The sequence below is a fragment of the Dama dama genome, chromosome 1 (genome assembly GCF_033118175.1).
Source record: "Dama dama isolate Ldn47 chromosome 1, ASM3311817v1, whole genome shotgun sequence".
NCBI lineage: Eukaryota > Metazoa > Chordata > Mammalia > Artiodactyla > Cervidae > Dama > Dama dama.
Genome location: NC_083681.1, coordinates 18,787,049 through 18,805,118, shown reverse-complemented (window position 1 = coordinate 18,805,118; position 18,070 = coordinate 18,787,049). Strand labels below are relative to the sequence as shown.

The 18,070-nt window shown below is 40.8% G+C and overlaps 2 protein-coding genes across 2 annotated transcripts in view; one reads left to right on the top strand and one right to left on the bottom strand.

Moving 5' to 3' along the window:
* RAB39A (RAB39A, member RAS oncogene family) overlaps positions 1-4,825 on the bottom strand; it is a 34,960-nt gene extending 30,135 nt beyond the window's left edge. The window contains exon 1 of the mRNA XM_061144147.1: positions 4,472-4,825. Within this exon, the coding sequence (XP_061000130.1) occupies positions 4,472-4,698 (227 nt within the window). The 5' untranslated portion in view covers positions 4,699-4,825. The remainder of the gene's footprint in view (positions 1-4,471) is intronic.
* A 354-nt stretch (positions 4,826-5,179) lies between these two features.
* The window catches only part of SLC35F2 (solute carrier family 35 member F2), a 121,708-nt gene continuing 108,817 nt past the window's right edge, over positions 5,180-18,070 (top strand). The window contains exon 1 of the mRNA XM_061144125.1: positions 5,180-5,509. Coding sequence (XP_061000108.1) covers positions 5,502-5,509 — 8 coding nt within the window. The 5' untranslated portion in view covers positions 5,180-5,501. The remainder of the gene's footprint in view (positions 5,510-18,070) is intronic.

Sequence of the window (18,070 nt, the reverse complement as noted above, 5' to 3'; positions counted from 1 at the left end):
TGAACTATCATTAAATAAGGCACTGTAATTATAAGTATCCTTAATACAGCAATTTAACATTTATTCTGACTAAAACACAGCGTTAATAACAAAAACTTTAGCAATTGAGTATTATGCTACGATTTACAGATGCTCACATGTTCATCATTTTTCTCAACTTTGATTTTGTTCTCTTTTTTTTTTGTGACTAGTTACTGGCTACAAGCATATTAATATATGCTCTGAACTTTAAAAACTAAGGCTTTATCAATTATTACTTTAATAAAGTTGGGTAAAAAAAAAGATGGGTAAAAAAAAGATGAAAAGTGAAAGTTGCTCAGTCCTGTTCTGACTCTTTGCAACACCATGGACTATACAGTCCATGGAATTCTTCAAGCCAGAATACTGGAGTGGGTAGCCTTTCCCTTCTCCAGGGGATCTTCCTAACCAAGGGATCGAACCCAGGTCTTCCACATTGCAGGCAGATTCTTCACCAGATGAACCATGAGGGAAGCCTGCCCCCCCCCGCCCCTCCCCCCGAAGAAAAAGATAACTTAAGGCTATTTATATCATAATCATAAGCTCACTACTTTGTTGTCCTATAACATATTTGTTTATGCTTTTAAGCTATCTCCTGAACTGTCTAAAACTGATTTGTTTTTGTTTATATCTAATCACCAACAAACCTCCAAACAGAATGTAAATGGAATGTTTCCCACAAATTCCTGATTACAGTTAAACAGTATGATTACAACTAATGACAGGACTATACATTCATGAACTAAATAGTGCCTTTCTATGAAACAAATGCACTTACTCAAAATAAGTATCTGTATTTTCTTAGAGGAAGGTACAGAATGATTTAACAATAACTGTTTAATGCAATTTTATGGAGAAATTGTTCTGCTAAATGAGAGAAAAGCAAGTATTTGGAGGCAGCCACTGATACATATATATAAATTTAGGAATACATCTTTGGTAAAAAGCCAAACAAAATATAGTATGACTCACTGTCAGTAAGTGTTCCCTAAATGTCCTTGCATTATTATGAGTGTTACTGTCTGATTTAAATGTGTGTGTGTGTGCTCAGTCATGTCTGACTCCTTGTGACCCCATGGACTTTAGCCCACCAGCCTCCTGTGTCCATGGAATTTTCCAGGCAAGAATACTGGAGTGAGTTGCCATTTCTTACTCTAGGGGAATCTTCCCTAACCAGGGATCAAACCCTTGTCTCCTGAATTCGCAGGTGGATTCTTTACCACTGGGCTACCTGGGAAGCCAGTTTAAATAGTACATATAAAATAAATGTACATTCTTCTTAAAGGCAATAAAAAACAAGGATGTATTTAGCAGAAAAGATCTTTAAAATCTAACAATTTAACCATCCCTTACAATAAGTTTAAGAGCTACTTTTATGGATTAAAGACCTAAATGGAAGACCAGAAACTATAAAACTCTTAGAGGAAAACAAGGGTAGAACACTCTTTGATGTAAATCACAAGATCCTCTATGACCCACCTCCCAGAGTAAGGGAAATAAAAACAAAAATAAACAAATGGGACCTAGTTAAACTTAAAAGCTTTTGTACAATGAAGGAAACTATAAGCAAGGTGAAAAGGCAGCCTTCAGAATGGGAGAAAATAGCAGCAAACAAAACAACTGACAAAGAATTAATCTCCAAAATATAAAAGCAGCTCATAAAGCTCAATACCAGAAAAACGACCCAATCAAAAAGTGGGCCAAAGAACTAAATAGACATTTCTCCAAAGAAGACATACAGATGGCTAACAGAAACATGAAAAGATGCTCAACATCACTCATTACTAGAAAAATGCAAATCAAAACCACAATGAGGTATCATCTCACACAGGTCAGAATGGCCGCCATCAAAAAGTCTACAAACAATAAATGCTGGAGAAGATACGGAAAAAAGGGAACCCTCTCACACTGTTGGCGGGAATGCAAAGTGGTACAGCCACTATGGAGAAACAGTGTGGAGATTCCTTAAAAAACTGAGACTAGAACTACCAAAAGACTCAGCAATCCCACTGCTGGGCATACACACTAAGGAAACCAGAATTGAAAGAGACACATGTACCCCAATGTTCATTGCAGCACCCTTTACAATAAATAAGACATGGAAGCAACGTAGATGTCCATCAGCAGATGAATGGATAAGGAAGTTATGGTACATATACACAATGGAATATTGCTCAGCTATAAAAAAAGAACGCATTTGAGTTAGTTCTAACGAGGTGGATGAAACTGGAGCCTATTATACAGAGTGAAGTAAGTCGGAAAGAGAAACACCAACACAGTATATGACAATCCTATGTGCAAGGCAGCAAAAGAGACACAGATGTAAAGAACAGACTTTTGGACTCTGTGGGAGAAGGCGGGGGTGGGACGATTTGAGAGAATAGCATTGAAACATGTATATTACCATATGTAAAATAGAGGACCAGTGCCAAGTCCAATGCATGAAGCAGGGCATGCAAAGCCGATGCTCTGGGACAACCAGAGGGATGGGGTGGGGACAGAGGTGGGAGGGAGGTTCAGGATGGGGGGACACATGTGCACCCATGACTGATTCATGTCGATGTATGGCAAAAACCACCGCAGTACTGTAAAGTAATTAGCCTCCAATTAAAATAAATTAATTAAAAAAAATATTTTTAAAAGAGTTACTTTTAAGGAAAGCATTTTAGACTCAAGAAGATTTTACTACCTATACTTCTTAACTATCAGTAGTTGCTAGACGTTTAAGGTATAAAGTAATGGTATAGAAGTTAAGGTATAAAGAACATGTTTTCACTATATTCACTTTAGTGGCTCAGAGGGTAAGGAGTCTGCCTGCAATGCGGGAGACCTGGGTTTGATCCCTAGGTTGGGAAGATCCCCTGGAGAAGGAAATGGCAACCCACTCCAGTATTCTTGCCTGGAAAATTCCATGGATGGAGGAGCCTGGCGGGCTACAGTACATGGGGTTGCAAAGAGTCAGACATGACTGAGCAACTTCACTTCACCTTAGAGGGTAGAGCAAGAGCTATAGTAAATACTTTTTACTGACCATGAAATATCTTAACGTTCATCTCTGATTGAGATCATAAGTGAATGAATTTGCTGTCAACCTTACAATGGTAAAACTGTAATGAATCTTAGAGATCATAATGACTCCATTTTATAGATGAGGAATTAAGAGTTTGGAAAATTATTTTAAAGGAGGCTTTTTCTCTTTTTCTCAGAGAAGTAGGCTGATCTCACTCAGAATGGGTGTTGGATGGGGGGAGGGGGAGCCATGTTTGGGAAGTATGGTTAAGAAGTACCTATCCCAAAAGCAGAAGACTACAAAATGTTTGCTTTAATGAGTTCCAGTTGATAATAGAACCTTGAAAGAGTCCCGAACACTATAATATATCAGATCTCTTACCTTCTTCTAAAAAAAAAGTTCTTGAATCCTAAAAATTTTAAATGTGCTTCATATCTGATTCCATCTTAAATATCTAGGAAATGCATACAATTTACATTTAGTTTTTATTTGGCAGTCACTTTTGTGAAATCCTTCTGGGTTTCAATGAGCATGTAGAATGAGACTATTTACTTGTATTCCTCCTCCATGTTGAAAAGTATTTTCTGATCTTTTATCACCCTGGAACGTTAAGTATCTATTATAAATAAAATAAAGGAAAAGTTCCTAACAAATCTCAGTATGTACATCTCTCTTTTCTCCAACAAAGCACCAGTGATGACAAACTTCTAAAGGGAACTCAATCCTTAAAAAACAATAACAATGAAACACAAAAACTCAGCTGTGTCTGTGTCCTTGGTTGCTGTACTAGACACACTCTCACGGGTCCTGGCCCTGTATTTCTGATGACCACATTCGGTGCTGTGAGATGTTCAGACCATTACCGCATTCATCTCCGTCTGCACGGTGCCCAATGAGCTCATGCTGTAATCTGGGCTGGAGCACTGCTTGCTGTGAAGCTAAACGGATCAATCACGAATCTGGGAATCCTTCTATGCAGTTCTCCGGGGCCGCATAGATGGGAAGCTGCTCGGTCAGAGGAGGAAAATTGGAGCTTGGAGAAGGGTGGCCAGGTCAGGGCGTGAGAAGCGAGGGACGCTGAGTTTGGGGAGAAGGCAGCGGGGGAGCCGAAGAGTTGGGGATAAAAATGCCAGCAGGGCCAGAGTGCTGGGTAAGAGGGGCTGGTGAGGGTGACCTGGGTTCAGGCGGGAAAGGAAAAACGGAAAGGGGGCGCAGGAAATGGGAGCCAAAGAAAGAAGTGAGAAATTGCGGAGGAGGAAGTCGTCCCTGGAAGAGGAGGGGCAAAGGGGAAGCGAGAATGGAGTGTTTGCACTTTCGAGAGGGAAGGGCCAGAGCTACTCCCGAGTCGGGCCGGTGCGGACAACGCTTAGGGAGGGGGCCCCAGGCGGACGGAGGGGGCGGTGCGGTCCCTGGGTGGGGGGGTCCCCGCGCCGGGGGTCCTACCTGAACCGCTCCTGTCCCGCCGTGTCCCAGAGCTGCAGCTTTATCCTCTTGCCGGGCTCGATCTCCAGCAGGCGGGAGAAGAAGTCCACGCCGACAGTGGGGTCGCAGGCTGGGGAGCGCAGCCCGGGGAAGCGGCCCTGAGTGAAGCGGTGCAGGAGGCACGACTTTCCCACGGTGGAGTCCCCGATGACGATGAGGCGGAACTGGTAGATCCAGATGGTCTCCATCGCTCACGTGCCCAGCGGACTCCAAGGCCGCCCCACCCTCCTACCCGCCGCCGGGCAAATAAAGCGGCGGGAACTGTCCGTTCAGCACCTCCCCGGCGCCCGCCAGCCGGCTTCCAGCATATTCCTGCGGCTGCGGCCGCCACTAGGTCCCCGCCCTCTCTGGACGGAGAGGCGGGGCCCGGCCGGGGAGGGGGCGGGGCCTCAGGCCGGGGGGCGGGGCAGGGCCGTGAGGAGGAAGCGGCGGGGCGGGCGGGGGGCGGGGGGCGCGGAATTGTCTAGCTGCTGGCGAATTCCCGCCCCCGACCTCTGTAAATCACTTTTTCCCCAAAGCTCACTGGGCGTTTTGGGTGTGGTGGAAGGACGTGACGGCAGCGATGACCAATGAAAATGAAACAAGGGCTCAACTCTGGGAGGGTCAGCCAATGAAAAGTGAAAATCATTTTCTTTTACAGGCGTCAGGGCGGGCTTGTCAGATTCCGGCTCTGATTTTTGAAAATGTGGTTTCCACCTTCGTCGGGTTTGATCAGCTCTGTGACCACTGTTGCCGAACCAGATATCTTTGCGGCTTTCTGCTCTCCATCCTTGTTGACTGCCACCTCCCGGGTGTTCTAAGGTGAAGGAGTTGAGAGCAAAGTTGAAATAAATTTGCAGAGCAAGTTCTGGATGCTTCAAGCAAGGACTTTGGCCGTTGCTCATGCCACGACCATCTCTTCATTATTGCTTTCATTACTACGGAAGAATGAGAAAATTGCCAATCGCCTCCATCGGGCCTTTCAGTTTGGGGAAGGAGAGAAGGAAAGAAAATGAAATGGTGAGATATTCATGAAAGCTCCCATTCTTCTCAGTCTCTGTTCTTCATGTCGGAAAAAATCCCATAGTGGTCTCTACTTAGCTTGTTTCTGGTCAGGAATCTAAGTAAACAAAGCAGACCTGAATTCTGGCGAGATTCTCATGCCTTTCTTCAGACTGTTTAATAATGAATGCAAGGTTTATCTTTTAAAAGTTCAGCAGTTTTAAAGTGTATTTTTGTTAAAATAGAATTTTAACAATTCAACTTCTTTCTTGTCCACATCCAAACTTATACTTTTGTTATTCAGCTTTACTTCCTTTCTTGTTTAGGAGGAATAAGTTTTGTTTTCAACGATATGTTTAATCCTCTTTTTAAAACTTTTTTTTTTGTTGTTGAAAGTAGTCTTTATTTCATGACATTTATCCCTCAAATCTCCCCCTTTCCAATTGTTTGTACTTCCAAAGGACACACTCAAATAATCACAATCCTGAAACCAAGCAAAACATCTTTCTATTGTGTCTTTTCTTTAGATTTTTGCTTTGGCTATTATTCTCCTTTTCAAATGTTAAAAAAGAGCTATCTATTCCCACTTCTCACCCACCAGTTAGTCTTCAGCCTGCTCCATGACCAATATGTACCTGACATTGGTTCTGATAAGGTTGCCAGGGACTTTGCAACTACCAAATCTACTCCTCCTCACCCTGAAATGGAGCAGGACTTTATGGTCCTTGCACCTGCTCCATCATGTCCTCTGCTTGCCTGTTGTCTGTGAAAAACTTTAGCCAAGGAATAAGTTTAATCAGAGAAGTGAAAAATGCTGAAACAAAGGAAACTAAATAATAATAATGTAGTCATTAAGAATAGTCAAAGACTGTTAGCTCTTTCTCAATGGCTATAGATAATATCATGAGTCATATCCTGTGAGCTCTCTTATAGATACTAAAACACCAGGTGGAAAAGTTAGCTACATGATGACCAGCCTGTACCCAGGACATGACCTGCCATAATTCCAAGAACTGGCCCCAAAGAAATGGGAACAAGTGAACCTGGAACTGAATATTTAGTTTAGTTCAGCTCAGTTCAGTTCAGTAGCTCAGTCATGCCCGACTCTTTGCGACCCCATGAATTGCAGCATGCCAGGCCTCCCTCTCCATCACCAACTCCCGGAGTCCACCCAAACCCATGTCCATTGAGTCAGTGATGCAATCCAGCCATCTCATTCTCTGTGGTCCCCTTCTCCTCCTGCCCCCAATCCCTCCCAGCATCAGGGTCTTTTCAAATGAGTCAGTTCTTCACATCCGGTGACCAAAGTATTGGACTTTCAGCTTCAGCATCAGTCCTTCCAATGAACACCCAGGACTGATCTTCTTCAGGATGGGCTGGTTGGATCTCCTTGCAGTCCAAGGGACTCTCAAGAGTCTTCTCCAACACCACAGTTCAAAAGCATCAATTTTTCGGTGCTCAGCTTTTTTCACAGTCCAACTCTCACATCCATACAGGACCACTGGAAAAACCATAGCCTTGACTAGACAGACCTTTGTTGTCAAAGTAATGTCTCTGCTTTTTAATATGCTGTCCAGGTTGGTCATAACTTTCCTTCCAAGGAGTAAGCGTCTTTTAATTTCATGGCTGCAATCACCATCCACAATGATTTTGGAGCCCCCAAAAAGAAAATTTGACACTGTTTCCACTGTTTCCCCATCTATTACTTTGGAGTGATGGGATCAGATGCCATTATCTTAGTTTTCTGAATGTTGAGCTTTAAGCCAACTTTTTCACTCTGCTCTTTCACTTTCATCAAGAGGCTTTTTAGTACCTCTTCACTCTCTGCCATAGGGTGGTGTCATCTGCATATCTGAGGTTATTGATATTTCTCCTGGCAATCTTGATTCCAGCTTGTGCTTCATCCAGCCCAGCATTTCTCATGATGTACTCTGCATATAAGTTAATAAGCAGGGTGACAGGCCTTGACATACTCCTTTTCCTATTTTGAACCAGTCTGTTGTTCCATGTCCAGTTCTAACTGTTGCTTCCTGACCTGCATACAGGTTTCTCAAAAGGCAAGTCAGGTGGTCTGGTATTCCCATCTCTTTCAGAATTTTCCACAGTTTATTGTGATCTACAAAGTCAAAGGCTTTGGCATAGTCAATAAAGCAGAAATAGATGTTTTTCTGGAACTCTCTTGCTTTTTCCATGATCCAGAAGATGTTGGCAATTTGATCTCTGGTTCCTCTGCATTTTCTAAAACCACCTTGAACATCTGGAAGTTCACAGTTCATATATTGCTGAAGCCTGGCTTGGAGAATTTTGAGCATTACTTTACAAGCGTGTGAAATAAGTGCGATTTTGCTGTAGTTCGAGCATTCTTTGGGATTGCCTTTCTTTGGGACTGGATTGAAAACTGACCTTTCCAGTCCTGTGGCCACTGCTGAGTTTTCCAAATTTGCTGGCATATTGAGTGTAGCACTTTCACAGCATCATCTTTCAGGATTTGAAATAGCTCAACTAGAATTCCATCACCTCCACTAGCTTTGTTTGTAGTGACGCTTTCTAAGGCCCACTTGACTTCACGTTCCAGGATGTCTGACTCTAGGTGAATGATCACACCATCATGAGTATCTGGGTCGTGAAGATCTTTTTTGTACAGTTCTTCTGTGTATTCTTGCCACCTTTTCTTAATATCTTCTGCTTCTGTTAGGCCCATACCATTTCTGTCCTTTATCGAACCCATCTTTGCCTGAAATGTTCCCTTGATATCTCTAATTTTCTTGAAGAGATCTCTAGTCTTTCCCATTCTTTCCCATTCCCGTTGTTTTCCTCTATTTCTTTGCATTGATCACTGAGGAAGGCTTTCTTATCTCTCCTGGTTATTCTCTGGAACTCTGCATTCAAATGGGACTATCTTCCCTTTTCTCCTTTATTTTTCGCTTCTCTTCTTTCACAGCTATTTGTAAGGCCTCCTCAGACAACCATTTTGCCTTTTTGCATTTCTTTTCCATGGGGATGGTCTTGATCCCTGTTTCCCGTATAATGTCATGAACCTCCGTCCATAGTTCATCAGGCTCTCTGTCTATCAGATCTAGTCCCTTAAATCTATTTCTCACTTCCACTGTATAGTCATAAGGGATTTTATTTAGGTCATACCTGAATGGTCTAGTGGTTTTCCCTACTTTCTTCAGTTTAAGTCTGAATTTGGCAACAAGGAGTTCATGATCTGAGCCACAGTCAGCTCCCGGTCTTGTTTTTGCTGACTGTATAGAGCTTCTCCATCTTTGGCTGCAAAGAATATAATCAATCTGATTTCGGTATTGACCATCTGGTGATGTCCATGTGTAGAGTCTTCTCTTGTGTTGTTGAAAGAGGGTGTTTGCTATGATCAGTGAGTTCTCTTAGCAAAACTCTATTAGCCTTTGCCCTGCTTCATTCTGTACTCCAAAGCCAAATTTGCCTGTTACTCCAGGTGTTTCTTGACTTCCTACTTTTGCATTCCAGTACCCTCTAATGAAAAGGACGTCTTTTTTGGGTGTTAGTTCTAAAACGTCTTGTACGTCTTCTTAGAACCATTCAACTTCAGCTTCTTCAGTATTACTGATTGGGGCATAGGCTTGGATTACCGTGATATTGACTGGTTTGCCTTGGAAATGAACAGAGGTCATTCTGTCATTTTTGAGATTGCATCCAAGTACTGCATTTTGGACTCTTTTGTTGACCATGATGGCTACTCCATTTCTTCTAAGGGATTCCTGCCCACACTAGTAGATATAATGGTCATCTGAGTTATTTTTTTTTTTCCATTTTTTTTAATTAGTTGGGGGCTAATTACTTTACAATATTGTAGTGGTTTTTGCCATACATTGACCTGAATCAGCCATAGATTTACATGTGTTCCCCATCCTGAACCCCCCCTCCCACCTCCATCCCCACCCATCCCTCTGGGTCTTCCCAGTGCACCAGCCCTGAGCACTTGTCTAGAGGTGACTCACTGTTTGCAGATGACATGATCCTCTACATAGAAAACCCTAAAGACTCTACCAGAAAATTACTAGAGCTAATCAGTGAATATAGTAAAGTTGCAGGATATAAAATTAACACAGAGAAATCCCTTGCATGCCTATACACTAACAAAGAGAAAATAGAAAAAGAAATTAAGGAAACAATACCATTCACCGTTGCAACAAAAAGAATAAAATACTTAGGAGTATATCTACCTAAAGAAATAAAAGACCTATACATAGAAAACTATAAAACACTGATGAAAGAAATCAAAGAGGACACAAATAGATGGAGAAATATACCGTGTTCATGGATTGGAAGAATCAATATTGTCAAAATGACTATACTACCCAAAGCAATCTATAGATTCAGTGCAATCCCTATCAAGCTACCAATGGTATTATTCTTAACAGAACTAGAACAAATAATCTCACAATTTGTATGGAAATGCAAAAAACCTCAAATAGCCAAAGCAATCTTGAGAAAGAAGAATGGGACTGGAGGAATCAACCTGCCTGACTTCAGGCTCTACTACAAAGCCACAGTCATCAAGACAGTATGATACTGGCACAAAGACAGAAATATAGATCAATGGAACAACATAGAAAGCCCAGAGATAAATCCACATACCTATGGACACCTTATCTTTGACAAAGGAGGCAAGAATATACAATGGAAAAAAGACAACCTCTTTAACAAGTGGTGCTGGGAAAACTGGTCAACCACTTGTAAAAGAATGAAACTAGAACACTGTCTAACACCATACACAAAAATAAACTCAAAATGGATTAAAGATCTAAATGTAAGGTCATCTGAGTTAAATTTACCCATTTCAGTCCATTTTAGTTCATTGATTCCTAGAATGTTGACATTCACTCTTGCCATCTCTTGTTTGACCACTTCCAATTTGCCTTGATTCATGGACTTAACATTCCAAGTTCCTATGCTTCTTCGGTTAAGGATGGCCAAATGACAGAGCTATGATCAATGAGACATAAAGCTTTTGCTTTCCTGATAATAAAACCCTTACTGGCCATCACTTTGTTGCCTTTCTTTTTCCATCCTACCTGGAAGATGTAACAGCCATGTGTGACCATAGAGGTGAAGGCTAGATGCTTAAGATGGTCATAGGAGAGAGAGCAGCAACCTGAGACCCTGATGGACTTGTTGATCTGTGGTACCAGTTCTGGACATCTTCTTGTTTGAGATAAATTAATCAGTACCTCTTTAAGCCAGTGGTGACTGAATTTTCTATAAGCATGGCCTAAATGCTTTTATTTCTTGGTTTCTACAGAAGCATTCTTTCTTAGTTTCTTGTTCCTTTGATCCATATCTCACATATTAAAGTTCATAAGAGGTCTGTCTTTCCTTTCTTTACCCTTTCCCCCTGTTTTCCTTCACTTTGAGCTGTTTCTCATGATTTAATCTACTCTAGTGACTTCAGTTACTCCCTTACCAAAATCATATGTCCTCCCCCAACCCTTGCTCTGTATTCAGATTCATCTTTCAAACTACCTCTCCTCTTAGATGTTATATAGACATTTCACAGTCGACTCTGTGTTGGTTAGGATTCTTTGAAAAAAGTTTTAGTTAGGGTGATATAAAAAGATGAGTGTGCTTATCATAAGAGTACAGAGGTATTTTCACAGAGTCCACAGGCTGGTGTGCAGCTGTTATCAGGAAGGGGTTGGAACCAGGAAAGGGAAAGATCTAAAGAATCCAGGGAGCATGTGTCCCTGTCTCTCTTATATTTCTTTCTGTTTGACATCTGCTTAATCCTTATCTCCCTGCAAATCAGCTTTTCCTGCTACTTAGTCCCTATGGAAAACTGTAGTTGCTTCAGTTTCAAAGTTAGATATTTAGACACATATGGAAACCAATTTCAATTTTTCTGTACAGACAGTCAGGTTGACCCAGTTCAGAATATGTGTTCATATCAAAGAGATGTGGTCAGGGGAAGAGGAACAACAGCACGTCAATCACTTTTTATGGGGTATGTGGGATATTAGCAGTCCTGGAGGAAGGATGGTTCAGTGCCTTCCCTTTATGTCAAAAATATATTCTCTATAATATCCAATAGTGAACTCAGTGGCTTAAAAATTTTTTTTAAATTTTTATTGGAGTATAGTTGATTTACAATGTTGTATTAGTATCAGGTGTACAGCAAAGTGAATCAGTTATACATATATATATATATATATATATATATATATACACATGTATCCACTATTTTTTTTAATATATTTTCTTTTCCCATATAGGCCATTACAGAGTACTGTTGTTGTTGCTATTCAGTTGCTCAGTCATGTCCGACTCTTTGCAAACCCATGGACTGCAGTACGACATGCTTCCCTGTCCATCACCATCTCCTGGAGTTTGCTCAAACTCATGTCCAATGACTCAGTGATTCCATCCAACCATCTCATCCTCCCTTGTCCCTTTCTCCTCTTGCCTTCAGTTTGTTCCAACATAAGGGTCTTTTCCAATGAGTCACCTCTTCATATCAGGTGGCCAAAGTATTGGCGCTTCAGCTTTAGCATTGGTCCTTCCAATGAATATTCAGGACTGGTTTCCTTTAGGATGGACTGCTTTGACCTCCTTGCAGTCCAAGGGACTCTCAAGAGTCTTCTCCAACAGCACAGTTTAAAAGTATCAATTCTTTGGCGCTCAGCTTTCTTTATGGTCCAACTCTTACATCCATACATGACTGCTGGAAAAACCATAGCTTTGACTATACAGACCTTCGTCAGCAAAGTAATGACTCTGCTTTTTAATACACTATCCAGATTGGTCACAGCTTTTCTTCCAAGGAGCAAACTTGTTTTAATTTCATGGCTTCAGTCACCATCTGTAGTGATTTTGGAGCCCAAGAAAATAAAGTCTGCCACTGTTTCCAATTTTTGCCCATTTATTTACCATGAAGTGATGGGACCAGATGCCATGATCTTAGTTATTTGAATGTTAAGTTTTAAGCCAGCACTTTCACTCTCCTCTTTCACTTTCATCAAGAGGCACTTTAGTTCTTCTTCACTTTCTGCCGTAAGGGTGGTGTCATCTGCATATCTGAGGTTATTGATATTTCTCCCAGAAATCTTGATTCCAGCTTGTGCTTCATCCAAACTGGCATTTCTCATGATGTACTCTGCATATAATTTAAATAAGCAGGTGACAATATACAGTCTTGACATACTCCATTCCAAATTTTGAACCAGTCTGTTGTTCCATGTCCAGTTCTAACTGTTGCTTCTTGACCTGTATACAGATTTCTCAAGAGGCAGATGAAGTGGTCTGGTATTCCCATCTCTTGAAGAATTTTCCATAATTTGTTGTGATCCAGACAGTCAAAGTCTTTAGTGTAGTCAATGAAGCAGAAGTAGATGTGTTTCTGGAATTCTCTTGCTTTTCCTAAGATCCAGTGGATGTTGGCAAGTTGATCTCTGGTCCCTCTGCCTTTTCTAAATCCAGCTTGAATATTTGGAAGTTCTTGGTTCATGTAGTGTTGAAACATGGTTTGGAGAATTTTGAGCACTATTTGCTAACATGTGAAATGAGCACTATTGTGTGGTAAGGCATTGCCCTTCTTTGGGATTTGGATGAAAACTGACCTTTTCCATTCCTGTGGCCACTGCTGAGTTTTCCATATTTGCTGATGAAGATGAATTCAGTGGCTTTCTTGCTGTTTTCTTTTACTGTGTATTACAATTTGGTTAATGGTGTTAGTGTCTATCCTAGCTCCTTAGACACATGAAAGCTTTTGGTACTGATTTGGGAGGCCAGGAGTTTGTGTTGCATAAAGGGGAGAGGTGAAATTGGTCTAAAGGTGGCAGAATGTAGAGCTAATTATTAGTTAATAATCTGATAGATAGTATCCAGAACAAAAGTAAAATGGAAAGGAATTTAGGCAGGCCTTAGAGTAATGGGTAGAAGGAGCAGATATATATAAGTTAACAGAATGAAAACTGGGGAATCCATCCCAAAGAAAGGTTTGTATGAGATGTCAGAATATGGCTTGGTTAGATACCACCAGTCAGAGGAAAAGCATGCGACTTTTTATAAGGTCCTCAACCTCAGGAGAGATCTAATGAGGACAGTAAGGAAATTTAGACACCACATTCAGTTGATTAAGATAGAATAAAAACTTCATCTATCTTGGAATCTTCACTCTTCTTTGTTGTATTCTACCAATCATTAAGTCTTGTTGCCTTTACTTCAACAGTATCTTATAGATTTATGACATTTCTGAACTTCCCACTATCACTGTCTGTTCATTTCATTCTCTTATCACTTTAGGCTACACTGCTCAAGGGCATCTCTGTTAGTTTCCTAGGCCTGAAGTAAAAGACTACCATAAAAGGAGTGGCTTCAAATAACAGAAGAGGAATGGCTTAAAATGCTGGACTGGATAAATCACAAGCTGGAATCAAGATTGCCAGGAGAAATATCAATAACCTCAGATATGCAGATGATGCCACTCTTATGGCAGAAAGTGAAGAGAAACTAAAGAGCTCTTGATAAAGGTGAAAGAGGAGAGTGAAAAAACTGGCTTAAAACTCAACTTTCAAAAAACGAAGATCATGGCACCGGGTCCCATCACTTCATGGCAAATAGATGGGGAGATGATGGAAACAGTGATAAACTTCATTTTCTTAGGCTCCAAAATCACTGTGGATGGTGACTGCAGCCATGAAATTAAAAGACACTTGCTCCTTGGAAGAAAAGCTATGACAAACCTACACAGCATATTAAAAAGCAGAGACATTACTTTGCCGACAAATGTCTGTATAGTCAAAGCTGTGGTTTTTCCAGTAGTCATGTATGGATGTGAGAGTTTGACTGTAAAGAAGGCTGAGTGCCGAAGAACTGATGCTTTTGAGCTGTGGTGTTGAAGAAGACTCTTGACAGTCTCTGGGACTTCAAGGAAATCAATCCAGTCAATCCTAAAGGAAATCAATCCTGAATATTCATTGGAAGGACTGATGCTGAAGCTGAAGCTCCAGATGCAAAGAGCTGGCTCATTGAAAAAGACCCTGATGCTGGGAAAGATAAAAAGCAGGAGGAGAAAGGGACGACAGAGGACGAGATGGTTGGATGGCATCATCAACTCAATGGTCATGAGTTTAAGCAAGTTCGGCAAGATGATGAATGGCAGGGAAGAGTGGGGTGCTGCAGTCCATGGGGTCGCAAAGAGTCGGACACAACTGAGCAACTGAACAACAACAATAAAATAACAGAAATTTATTGGCTTATAGTTCTAGTGCTAGAAATAAAAAATCAGGGTGTCAGTAGAATTGGTTGCTTCCTTAAAAAAATTGTATTTATTTATTTGGCTGTTTTGGGTCTTAATTGACATATGTGGGGTCTTTCATTGCAGGGAGTGGTCTTAGTAGTTGCCCCACAGCATGTGGGATCTTAATTCCCTGACCAGGGATGGAACCTAGGTCTCCTGCATTAAAAGGTGTGTTCTCAATCAATGGACACCAGGGAAGTCCCAGCCTGATTCCTTCTGAGGGCTGTGAGCAAGACTATATTCCATCCTTCTTTCTTAACTTCTGGTGGTTTACTGGTGATCTTTGTTTGGAGTTACTTGGACTATGGATGTATCACTCCAGTTCTCTACCTTCACATGTCATTTTCCCCTAGCCTCTTCACATAATCTTCCGTCTGTACATGTCTGTGTCCGTTTCCAAATTTCTCCTATTTTATAAGGACACTAGTCATATTGCATTATGACTGAATGTGTGCTGTCACTTCAGTTGTATCTGACTCTTTCTGATCCTATGGACCATACCCCACCAAGCACCTCTGTCCCTGGGATTCTCCAGGCAAGAATACTGGAGTGGGCCCTCCTCTAGGGGATCTTCCCAACCTATGGGTCAAACCTGCATTGGCAGGCAAGTTTTTCACCACTAGCACCATCTGGACTGAATGGCCTCATCTTAATTTGATCATCTGTAAAGAGGGTTTACAAATAAGATATACGTCTAAAGTACTGGAAGTTAGGACTTCAAAACAACTTAATCCATAGCAGACCCCCATTCTGTGTCTACATTGCTTCCAAAATTATTTTATTGGGGTTTCCCTGATGGCTCCATTTTATTAAACAACTCTAATGACTTATTCACCCTAGGATAAAATCTAAATACCTAATAGCATCATGTATGACAGATAATAATGTGACATCTGTAATCTAATCAGTGATTCCTCTACATGACATGCTATTTATATTATACTAGCTTTTCCCCCCATGCTGCTCTCCCTTTCCTTATCTTCTTTACCAGATGAAAATATGGTTAGCAAATTTCTATTTATCTTCCAAGGCTCCTTTGTAGTCTTTCTAAACCATCTATGCTCTTCAAGGAGAATCAATTTGTCTCTCATCTGTGTTACTAAAGCAGGTAAGCAAAGAGTACTCTGTACTTGTACAATATCTCTTATATCTTCTATAAAATATCCCACTGAATCATGGCTATGGTTTGACTATTTCTTGCTAGATTGTAAGTTCCTTAAGGCTAGAAAGTAAGTGAAAGTGAAGTCGCTCAGTCATGTCCAACTCTTTGTGACCCCGTGGACTGTAGCCTATCAGGCTCCTCTGTCCATGGGATTCTCCAGGCAAGAATACTGGAGTGGGTTGCCATTTCCTTCTCCAGAGGATCTTGCCAACACAGGGATCAAACCTGTGTCTCCCGCCTTGCAGGCAGACGCTTTAACCTCTGAGCCTCCAGGGAAGGGCTTAAGGGCTTAAAGCCAAAGGGACTTCATAATGCTTTGCTATTTCCCCAGCACACACAGAACTAACATGTAGTAGTACTCTATAAATGCTCATTGAGTGAAAATGAATTGTCAGCCATAATTATCATGAACCTGAACTTTTATACATATGCAGTGTGCACACAACACGATGAGGTTCATGATGAATTAGAACTGATTAATTTTATGATTGCTAAAATTTGTCTTTGAATAATTCATGAATAACTTTAATTTAAAGTACATTTGCCTTAAAACCCCATGAACAATATGAAAAAGCAAAAAGATATGACACTGAGAGTCAGTGATGAACTCCCCAGGTCAGTAGGTGGCCAATATGATACTAGAGAAGAGTGGAGAAACAGCTTCAAAAAGAATGAAGAGGCTGAGCCAAAGTGAAAATTACACCCAGTTGTGGATGTGACTAGTGATGGAAGTAAAGTCTGATGCTGTAAAGAACAATATTGCATGGGAACCTGGAATGTTAGGTTCATAAATCAAGGTAAATTGGAAGTGGTCAAACAGAAGATGGCAAGCCTGAACATTGATTTTTTAGGAATCAGTGAACTAAAATGAACCAGAATGGGTGAATTTAATTCAGATGACCATTATATCTACTACTATGGGCAAGAATCCCTTAGAGGAAATGGAGAAGCCCTCATAGTCAACAAAAGAGTCTGAAATGCAGTACTTGGGTGCAATCTCAAAAATGACAGAATGATCTCTGTTTCTTTCCAAGGCAAACCATTCAATATCACAGTAATCTAAATCTATGCCCCAACCAGTAATGCCAAAGAAGCTGAAGTTGAATGGTTCCATGATGACCTACAAGACCTTCTAGAACTAACATCAAAAAAAGCTGTCCTTTTCATCATAGGGGGCTGGAATGCAAAAGTAGAAAGTCAAGAGATACCTAGAGTAACAGGTACGTTTGTCCTTGGAGTACAAAATGAAGCAGGGCAAAGGCTAACAGTTTTGCCATGAGAATGCACTGGTCATCGCAAACCCCCTCTTCCAACAACATAAGAGAAGACTCTACACATGGATGTCACCGGATGGTCAATACCAAAATCAGATTGATTATATTCTTTGCAGCTGAAGAAAGCACAGATTATATTCTCTATACAGTCAGGAAAAACAAGACCAGGAGTTGACTATGGCTCAGATCATGAACTCTTTATTGCAAAATTCAGACTTAAATTGAAGAAAGCAAGAAAATTATTAGACCATTCAGGTATGACCAAAATCAAATCCCTTATGATTTACAGTGAAAGTGACAGATTCACGAGATTAGATCTGATAGAGTGCTGAAGAACTATGGACAGAGGTTTGTGACATTGTACAGAAGGTGATGATCAAGACTATCCCCAAGAAAAAGAAATGCAAAAGGCAAAATAGTTATTTGTGAGTTCATTCCTTCAAACACTTTTCTTGGAAAATGAATATACTGTGAGGATGTATTAGATATTCTGACATTTTCCCTCAATGATTAGATAGATTCTCAGTATATTTTAAAAAATGAGAATGGTAATTAATGTTTAAAATAAGTTGACTGCTGGATAAAATAACAAGCAAAAATATGCTAATCAGGAATGGTGGTGTTTGAGTCAGTAAAAACATGACAATTTACCCCTTTGTGTAGAGATCCTGGGTGTGGGTAAAAGGACCTGTGACCTTCCTCATCGTATGGCCTACAGTGTCCTTACATGGAAATTAGCATGACCAGTCAGCTTTCAAATTCCTGCGTAAAGCTGAAAAAATTGAATAACATTTAACATAGAGTAATGTTTATTCTGACATTGTACAGGAGGCGGTGATCAAAACCATGCCCAAGAAATACAAATG